General features: G+C 40.5%; 1 protein-coding gene across 1 annotated transcript; it reads left to right on the top strand.

Moving 5' to 3' along the window:
• The first annotated feature begins 7,467 nt into the window (after window positions 1-7,467).
• rgs5b (regulator of G protein signaling 5b) lies at window positions 7,468-9,362 on the top strand. The gene is made up of 4 exons (XM_036596596.1): window positions 7,468-7,585; window positions 7,799-7,944; window positions 8,078-8,244; window positions 8,756-9,362. Exons 1-4 carry the CDS (start codon window positions 7,542-7,544, stop codon window positions 8,927-8,929), a joined length of 531 nt encoding a protein of 176 aa, XP_036452489.1. The 5' UTR covers window positions 7,468-7,541; the 3' UTR covers window positions 8,930-9,362.
• The last annotated feature ends 1,505 nt before the right edge of the window (window positions 9,363-10,867 follow it).

The raw sequence follows: 10,867 nt of genomic DNA on the forward strand, positions 1-10,867 counted from the left end.
TGTGAAAGTATATGTCTGTCTGCCCTGTGATGGACTGGCGACCTGTCCAGGGTGTATCCTGCCTTCCGCCCAATGACCGCTGGGATAGGCTCCAGCACCCCTGCAACCCAGAAGGATAAGCGGCTTTGAAAATGTGTGTGTGTGTGTGTGTGTGAGACGTCTACTGGAAATAATGTCATATTTCATTCTATTGAACACTGCATCACTGTATCACTGAAACTCTTACGTGAGCTGAAGAGGGCGCAGCGCATAATACAAGCCCAACACTGGATGTAATGAGCTACCTGAGCTTTGTCTCTTTATATAAAGCTTGGGGGGTGGTGATTGGTACAGGTGAAATATGATATATTATAGGTTTATATTATTTGTGTCCCGCCCGCTAGAGCACAATGACATCAATCAAAACTCAGAAGTCTTTGTAGAACCTTTTTGGAAATAGTTCTAAAGAGCACCAAAAACGCCTGCCATTGCAACAATAGCAGAACCCTTTTTGTTGCTATGTAGAACCATTTTCAAAAATACATTCTCTGACAACCTGAAGAACCATTTCACCACACAAAGAACCATTTAAGCATGCATGTGGTTCTATACAGAATTTGTGGCTCTAAATACAACCAATACCTTTACTAAAGAACCCTTAAAGAACCATGTTTTTTAAATGTGTACCAGGTCTTCCAGGTGGTTGCTAGGAATCCCATTTTCTCAGTATCTTTTAAACATTTGAAAAACTCCAGTTTTGGAAACTCCTGTTTTACCACTTCCTTTGACGTTTTTTCCGTCTTTATGCAAGTGGATTATCTTATACAGTGGTGTGAAAAAGTGTTTGCCCCCTTCCTGATTTCTTATTCTTTTGCATGTTTGTCACACTTAAATGTTTCAGATCACCAAACAAATTTAAATATTAGACAAAGATAACACAAGTAAACACAAAATGCAGTTTATAAATGAAGGTCTTTATTATTAAGGGAAAAAGAAATCCAAACCTACAGGGCCCTGTGTGAAAAACTGTGGTTTATCACATCTTTGGAAAGTTGAGTTCAATTTTCCTAGTCACACCCAGGCCTGATTACTGCCACACCTGTTCTCAATCAAGAGATAACTTAAATAGGACCTGCCTGACAAAGTGAAGTAGACCAAAAGATCCTCAAAAGCTAGACATCATGCTGCAATCCAAAGAAATTCAGGAACAAATAAGAAACAAAGTGATTGAGATCTATCAGTCTGGAAAGGGTTATAAAGCCATTTCTAAAGCTTTGGGACTCCAGAGAACCACAGTGAGAGACATTATCCACAAATGGTGAAAACATGGAACAGTGGTGAACCTTCCCAGGAGTGCCCGGCCGACCAAAATTACCCCAAGAGTGCAGCGACGACTCATCCAAGAGGTCACAAAAGACCCCACAACAACATCCAAAGAACTGCAGGCCTCACTTGCCTCAGTTAAGGTCAGTGTTCATGACTCCACCATAAGAAAGAGACTGGGCAAAAATGGCCTGCATGGCAGCGTTCCAAGATGAGAACTGCTGAGCAAAAAGAACATGCCAGAAAACATCTTGATGATCCCCAAGACTTTTGGGAGAATACTCTGTGGACTGACGAGACAAAAGTTGAACTTTTCGGAGGGTGTATGTCCCATTACATCTGGCATAGAAATAACCCAGCATTTCAGAAAAGGAACATCATACCAACAGTAAAATATGGTGGTGGTCGTGTGATGGTCTGGGGCTGTTTTGCTGCTTCAGGACCTGGAAGACTTGCTGTGGTAAATGGAACCATGAATTCTGCTGTCTACCAAAATGAGAATGAAGGAGAATGTCCGGCCATCTGTTCGTGACCTCAAGCTGAAGCGCACTTGGGTTCTGCAGCAGGACAACAATCCAAAACACACCAGCAAGTCCACCTCTGAATGGCTTAAGAAAAACAAAATTAAGACTTTGGAGTGGCCTAGTCAAAGTCCTGACCTGGATCCGATTGAGATGCTGTGGCATGACCTTTAAAAGGCGGTTCATGCTCGGAAACCCTCCAATGTGGCTGAATTACAACAATTCTGCAAAGATGAGTGGCCAAAATTCCTCCACAGTGCTGTAAAAGACTCACTGCCAGTTATCGCAAACGATTGATTGCAGTTATTGCTGCTAAGGGTGGCCCAACCAGTTATTAGGTTTAGGGGGTTATCACTTTTTCACACAGGGCCCTGTAGGTTTGGATTTCTTTTTCCCTTAATAATAAAGACCTTCATTTATAAACTGCATTTTGTGTTTACTTGTGTTATCTTTGTCTAATATTTAAATTTGTTTGGTGATCTGAAACATTTACGTGTGACAAACATGCAAAAGAATAAGAAATCAGGAAGGGGGTAAACACTTTTTCACACCACTGTATTTAATCTCCTCTGATATATCTCCTAAAAATGAATAACAAACCACTGCATATAATTAATTAATATGTAAAAATAGCCAGTAGCCTAAACATTTATTAAACTGCCTGTAAATTTTGTAGCCTGACTTCATTTAAAATTCTTCTGACTCTTCTTTCTGTAATTTGGAACAGCAAATAATTGAACATCCACTAATTCAAACAGCGATTTATGCTGTTATGTCAACATTTACCTGAAATCAGTGAAGTTGTGGTGAAGGCCTATTATTGGAACAATGACACAGTATGGAAAAGCAGTCTGCCGTTCTGTCTAACAGCTCGCATTGTTCTCTGGAGGTCCAGGCGTCCAAACAGGAAGGAATTCCCAGTCACAGGAATCTGGAGACCAAAGGAAGAGTCCTGTAGATGAATATGGCAGTCTGTAAATCAACCAATGCGTGGGCACAAGGACCTCCAAGGGTCAGTAAGCTAGAGCTAGGTGGACTGCGTCAAAATTAGTCTTTGCATCAAATGTGTTGATTTTATTTTAGTTCAGTATTAATGGTATTGTCTGATATTTATATCCTCCTTTCTGTAATGACCAGTGCTGTAGGACTAGAGTCTCGTCCCAAGATGTTTTTCTACTGACCCAATAGGACTTGTATTCAGGCTTGTCTCTGACTCTGTCCCTCTCTCATTTGAGCTTGATCTGGACTCAGTCTTGCTCTCATTTGAGCTCGATCTTGACTCGGCCTCGCTCTCATTTGAGCTCGATCTTGACTCTGCCTCGCTCTCATTTAGGCTCAATCTTGACTCTGTCTCGCTCTCATTCAGGCTAAATCTTGACTCTGTCTCTCTCTCATTTGAGCTCAATCTTGACTCTTTATTACTCTCATTTGGACTCGATCTTGACTCAGCCTCACTCTCATTTGTGCCTGATTTTGACTCGGCCTCGCTCTCATTTGTGCCTGATCTTGACTCTGTCTCGCTCTAATTTAGGCTCAGTCTTGACTCTGTCTCACTCATTTGAGCTCGATCTTGACTCTGTCTCGTTCTCATTTAGGCTCGAGTCAGTCTCGGTCTCATTTAGGCTCGATGTTGACTCTGTCTCGCTCTCGTTTGAGCTCAATCTTGACTCAGTCTCGCTCTCATTTAGGCTCGAGTCAGTCTCGGTCTCATTTAGGCTCGATGTTGACTCTGTCTCGCTCTCGTTTGAGCTCAATCTTGACTCTTGACTTGGTTTGGGCCACTTCATGTTCTGTCTTGACTCAATCTGAAGCTTTAATCAGGCCTAACATTTTAGCCTGAACTCAAATACAGCCTGAGAACTTTCTGTCAACCAAACCTGAGCCAGAAAAAAACTTTGGCCTGAATCTGACAAGATCAATATCTTCAAGTTTTGAGTTTAAACCTGACCTGAGCTCAAAACAATTCTGTCTGAAACTGACCCAAACTTCCCTACCATCACCCAAAGTGCCGAATAAAGCCGGAAAGGTAGTGCGAATTAAATCATTGTGTAGCAACAATAATAGTCGTCATTATTCACAAACAAGTGAAATAAAAATGTTAAACATTCAGTTGTCCAAAATGAAATTTAAATTCTGCTTTAACACATTTATTCATCAAGCAGTGCTTTCTAAAAACGACAACAACCTAAACATGTTTAGTCTGGATACACTTTCCATAGCATTATATTCTCACTCTGTGCAGTGCTGATATGGCTAATTTAGCATGTTAGCCTTCATCTGTTTAATGTCTCTACATTGCACAGTTTACATACTGTCACTTTTGTGCAAAAACTTTTCATCTCCACTTTTTTGCCTGTTTTTAAAACTCTAGTAACCCTTTGCATTGTGTTAAATTTTTATGATGAATGGACCAACAGAAATGGTCCAAAATTACTTTGAATAAATCATATTACATTAACTTCCATTATAAGTTAAGAACCTTTTTTCTTCTCCTGCAAAGTTACCATTTTTGGAGATACAAGGTTTTGTTTAATTATATGTTGCACATAAAATATAAAGCAATATTTTCAGCCAAACCAATTAAATATAAACAAACAGCTGAACTCTCCTGAATCGCCCGCTTTTCTGTAAGACTGGGCCTACATTCTGTAAACAAGACCAGTGAGTGACTCCAGATTAAAAACTGGTCAAATTTGGGAGGCGGGCTGTGAGAACTTAAACGCGCAAATTGAACCTGACCCGAGCTTGATATATATCTGGGAAATGACGTCTGAGTAAGTAGTCAGGTCCCGTTGGGTTCGGACACATATTTCAAGCTCTAAGTCATAGTCTAGGACTCGACGGAATGGTCTTGACTACAGCCCTAGTAATGACACAGCAGACCCTCCTGCTGTAAACTGGCCCGCAAATGCTCATCACTAAATTTATATAAGTGATTTGGGATATGGAAAGCTTTTTGGGTGTTTAACTAAAATCAATACTGCTTATATATACAGTAAATCAAGTCTGATGAAAGTGGCTTCTGTAAAATGACTCCATTAGTATCAACAATGACTGATAATCTGTTTTCAAGAATGTAAATCTGTGGCAACAGTGATAAAAACATGTTTACAACCGGACTGCAATGATGGCGGTCAAACAGTGAAGGCTCGACTGCCGCTGGCCTGTCGCTTAGACATGTTCTGTGACAGAGCGTCCCCAAAAACACTGACCTCTGCGACCTGTGTGAACAGAGCACTCTACTGTAGGCCCATCTTCATCTTGTATATGATAGTGTGGACCGAGGCTGCTATAACACCATCGTGAGACAGTACTGGAGTGGTACAAATTAAAACCACTCTGCATTGCTCACCCCCCCACCCCCCACCCCAAAAAGAGGCCCAAAGACAGTTTATGGACTACAGTACAACAACAAAAGTGGAGCAACAGGAAGAATTAAGAAGAGTGAAGAACCCATACAGCTCTCTCAAGGAGACGACAGCGTTCACAAGACTTCCCTCACACCGCCACTGCCTTGGTAGCGACGAAGTGCAATTTCCTCCTGGTAGCGTGGGCGACCTTCCTCCATCACTTCCTGCAACCCCTCACTGCCCTCCTTTACTCACACTGCGGTTCTTATGAACAGGGACCTCCTCAGACGGCGCCTTCCGGCTGTATGAAGCAGATCGATTTTTACGGGAAAGACAATTCTATAGTGATGAAGCCCTGAGAGCGGGGGGGGTTGTAGGTTCAAAAGCATAAAAATGTCAGATCAGTTGCAGCTCAGTCCATGAGTCACTCAGCGACATTTATCGCTGCGGCTCCTGTTTTGCTTCTGCAGTAGGCCCAAACTCAAAAGCCTGCAGCTATGAGAAATGACAGTGACCCCATACCAGATATCGGTACCAGACTGATATCAGCAGAAAATGCTGGATGGGATATTGGAGGGGAAAAAAGAACAAGTCTTTATATTCTGTAACAAATCTGTCATGAAAAAGCACACATACAGTATGTGACGTGGTGTTGTTTGCTGTCCATTTCGTCCCATAGGTGTAGGAGAGCATTTTGGTAGTTCGAGTAAGATAGTGGAAATCCTAGTTCAAAGTATAGTTGCAATACAAAATAAAACTTAGATGTGAGCTAATTGTGTAATTAGTTTACTAATGCAATGCAACCTAATACAAACTAATTGCGTTATGAGTTTACTAATGCAAACTAATGTAAACTAATTGCGTAATAAGTTTACCAGTGCAAACTAATGTAAACTAATTGCCTTATAAGTTTACCAGTGCAAACTAATGTAAACTAATTGCGTAATAAGTTTACTAATGCAAACTAATGTAAACTAATTGCCTAATAACTTTACCAGTGCAAACTAATGTAAACTAATTGCGTAATAAGTTTACTAATGCAAACTAATGTAAACTAATTGCCTAATAAGTTTACCAGTGCAAACTAATGTAAACTAATTGCGTAAAAAGTTTACTAATGCAAACTAATATAAACTAATTGCACAATAGGTTGGCTAATGTAAACTAACATAAACTAATTGTGTAATTAGTTTACTAATGTAAACTGAATTAAACAAATTGTGTGCTAAGTTTACTAATGTAAACTTACAAAAACTAATTGTGTAATTAGTTTACTAATGTAAACAAAAAAATTGTTTACATTAAACTAATTGTGTAATGAATTTACTAAGGCAAACTAATGTAAACTAATTGTCTAATAAGTTTACTAAACTTGCACCTAAAGTATGCTTAAAAGTAATCTTTAAGAAATTTAAAAAGAGATCCAATTTAGTCCCAAGAAGTACTTAAATAGTACAAATATACTAGTATATTAATGTTAGTATATTCACATGAGGTATATTTGGGGAAAAAATTTGAAATTTACATAATTTTACTCAATAAAATGAAGTACATTTTTTGTTAGGGTTTCCTGCTGCCCCCTTGGTACTGCCATTTGTCACAAACCACTGGTTTAAGCACTTGCACCACTCAGGGGTCCAGCTGGCAGTTTTAAGAAATATTTGTTCAGTCTTAGCTGATACTCCAGGTTTCAATATTGGTGTATATACATACAGTGTGAAGGGCAGCAGGCATTTTCAAATAATATAAAACTGAAAAATGACAAAAATGGACATGCAAGGTTTTGTTCCGACTGCAGTACAGCAGTCATTTCCAATACTTAAGAGCCTTAACCTGCGTCTTGAACTATTGAGTCATTCACTGGCAAAAGTGGCTGAGTAAGACAAAGTTATATATGCTTAAATCAGACCAAATCATACAGATAAATGCATTTATCATCACTTCCTGCCACGATTCCTCCCAATCTAACTCGACTACCAAATAACAGCAGCTTGATGGCTTTTGGTAACACTTATTTACCAATTTGAGAAGCCTGTCTCACTGCCAAACACATTTTCTGGCACCATTACCTGCATTTTCTGATTAACAACATTACACATTTTTTTTCTGCTGTATGAGGGAAAACCTGAATCTCCGAGGCAGAGTGGTGTACTGGAAATGAATCACAACCCACTGCTGGAGAAAGGAACGCCTCCCTCTTCCACAGCTGCTGGCTCCTATTGGCTGTGGGGAGCGACGTCCTTGAGTGGGCTCTTGTATAAATAGCACTGGGCTGCTTCGCTTCGGGCAGAATCAAAACTCTTTCACAGCGCTCAGCAGCTACCGATCCTAGTGCAACACAAAGCTGGAGATCTCTTATTGCGTGAACATGTGCAGAGGACTGGAATCACTGCCAATCACGTGTCTGGAGAGGTGAGATACATCTTGCTTGCTTTGTAGCTTCCTTGTTTTCTGGATATGGCTGGATTTTGTAGGAAATAGAGTACAAGTATTGGTTCCTAAGTCTAAATAGTGAGCTTAAACAGCATATTGGAAGCACAGCATGTGCTTGTTTGGCTAAGTTCCCTATGGGGACTTGGTCCTGTGAACAGCTGTATAACCAACGTTTTCCCTCCTCTCCTCCAGGGCCAAGGAGCTCAAGGCTCGATTTGGAAGTTTCCTCCTCAAGCAGGAGCTCAACATCATGGGTGTTTCAAACAAAGCCGACAAACTGAGGGTGGAGGAGGCACTTAAATGGAGAACGTCCTTTCAGAACCTCCTGGCTCATAAAGGTGAGTGTGCGGCGCAATATAAAGAGAAATTCTGAGCATGTTGTTGTTGTTGTTGTTATTGTTGTTGTTGTTGTTGTTGTTATTTGTTATGTATATGAGGAGATCTAACGCCCTCTCGTTCACTCTTGTGCAGACGGCTTATGTGCCTTCCGAGCATTCCTGGTGTCAGAATACAGCGAAGAAAACATTGCCTTCTATCTCGCCTGTGAGGACTACAAGAATACGAAGTCAGCCTCCAAGCTGTGCACCAAGGCCAAGAAGATCTATGAGGAGTTCATTGGCTGCGACGCACCAAGAGAGGTAAATATCCATATTAAATAGAACCTCTTAACCTAAGTGGGATTTCCACCAATTTTTAAGAATTATCAGAATAATTTAACCCTTGAGATGCAAACAGAGCCATTCGGAGCGGTTTGATGTGAAGTGGTTCATTGTAGAGACTCATTTCTTTGCAGTGGTGGTGATAGGAACCAGGGGTCCGCATGTCTAGAACACAAATATAGCCATTTTATTTATTAGCCAAACCTACCAGTGAACCAGTGAATGAAATGGTCATAAATCTGAAAAAAATACCATTTAATTGTATAACTTTTCTGTGAGGCAGTTTTAGAGGTGGACGTCTGGTTCCTATCACCACCACTGTGAACAGTTCTGATTCTAAGTTTCTCTAGAATGGAGCATTTTACACCAAACCACTCTGAATGACTTTGTTTACATCTTAACCATTTAATTATGTGGATTTTTTTTTCCCATTTAATGTCATTTTATGTAAATTTATTAGAATTAAAATGTATCTTCTTTGTCATCTCAGGTGAATCTCGACCACGAGACCAGAACCATCACCAAGAACAACGTGGAACAGCCCACCGTCTCCTGCTTTGAGCTGGCTCAGAGCAAGATCTACGCCCTGATGGAGAAAGACTGCTACCCTCGATTCCTCAAATCCACACTCTACCTGGACATCACCAGACAGCTGACACCATGAAGTCCAGTCCTGGGACTGAGCACAGGACTTTTCAGAGGGGACGCAAACCTCATACGGCTGGTCCGGACTGCACCACACGGCCTGCTTGAGGCCACGAGTTAGGAACTGATCAGGCCTCGGTGAAGGTCAGCTCCCTGCCCTGATAATATGTGAACTGAAGCTCAAGAGAGTCTGCTGGAACGCCGGTCAGGAGCTTGACCGCAGGAAGGGACGATGGGATTATTCTGTAGCACTGGAATAAAACTGTAAGGGCGCTACTCAAATTCGCCTTTTGCACAAACTACTAAACGTCTATTTTTCACATCCGTATTTATTGATAAATTTTATGGAAAGATGATATTTATTGAAAATATAGTTTTATGGAATTAGCATACTTGTTATTTATGACACTGTGATGTTTAAACGTCTGTTGGAATAAATTTTTGAACCATAATTTCTTGCGTCTGCTCACTGTTCACTTTATGATAAACACAGATCTCGCACTACTCACACTCTTAGACAAAAGGGTTTTTATATAGAACCAAAAATGGTTCTATGACCCTTTAAAGAACCATATACGACAGGTTGTCCATCAGTTAACAATGCAAAGATTATACACTGAAACGGTTCTGCACTCGAAGCCTTCATGGTTCTATACGTAACTATTGCCTTTACTAAAACACCACTGAAGAATCACTTTTTGTTTGGTTCTAGGCAAAAAAAGAGGTTCTTCAATGTCTTTAATAAGTGTAATAGTTATTTGTAGCACCAGTAAAAGAGCCTCTTGAAAGAAAGGGCTCTTTACAGTACTAAGAAAGTTCTATGACTTATACAACAGGTTTTCCATGATCGAGAACCATTTAATCATGAAAGAACCATGTATGCATTCAAATATTTCACGATTATGTACCCTTTACCTTTACTAAAGAACATTTGAAGAACCACTTTTTGTAAGGGTTCTAGGCCAAAAAAGGAGGTTCTCCAGTGTTTCTTTAAAAAAGGGCAATAGCTATTTAGAGCACATCACCACTCAAACAACCGTTTGAAAGTATGCTGGATCTTTGCAGAAAAGGTTCTTTATGGAACCTAGAAAGGTTCTACAAGAGGTTGTACAACCTGTATGCTGGTCCTTGTAGTAGCAAGAAAGGTTCTATGGGTTTTCCAACAGGTTTTCCATGATCGAGAGCCATTTAATCATGCAAAGAACCCTGTATGCATTCAAATGTTTCACAGTTTTGTAACCATTGCCCTGAAGAACCTCTTTTGATTTGGTTCTAGGCAAAAAAGGATGTGATAGCAATAGCTATTTATAGCACATCATCACTCAACGAACCATTTGAATGTATGCTGGCTCTTTGCAGAAAGGGTTCTTTATAGTACCAAGAAAGGTTCTACCAAAGGCTGTACATCCTGTATGCTCGTTCTTAGCAGATAGGGTTCTGTATAGCACCATGAAAAAGGTTCAACCATGTACAACAGGTTTTCCATCATCAAGAACCAGTTCATCATGCAACCATGGACCTGAGAAGCTGTTGCACAAGGTCCTCTTAAAAAAATGGTTCTCCCGAAAGGGTTAACACTGTTGTTACAAGTGAAAGAACCTTTTTATGGACACCATGTAGAACCCAGTTTGTACCATTGTGCAAACTGGCATGGACAGTTCGTCAGCCACCTTCTACCTCATTCCATTTCTGACCACAGGACCGCTGTTGAACGGATACTACTGAGTGGAGAACCATTCTCAGCACTGCTGTTCTGTGAAAGCCCTTCTTACGTCCTCATCTGCACAGACATACAAATATCGATGCTCGGCTGCATCACTACAAACAATAAAGCTTCCGTTATTCGCTCAGCCAGTTGACTCACTGACCCATTACTGCCTTTGTAAAGTCACTGAAGGCCATTCCTTTGTCTCACACACATTCTCTCGCTTTTACATCCCACTCAGGAAGAAAAATC

The sequence above is a fragment of the Colossoma macropomum genome, unplaced genomic scaffold (assembly GCF_904425465.1).
Source record: "Colossoma macropomum unplaced genomic scaffold, Colossoma_macropomum, whole genome shotgun sequence".
Taxonomy (NCBI): Eukaryota; Metazoa; Chordata; class Actinopteri; order Characiformes; family Serrasalmidae; genus Colossoma; species Colossoma macropomum.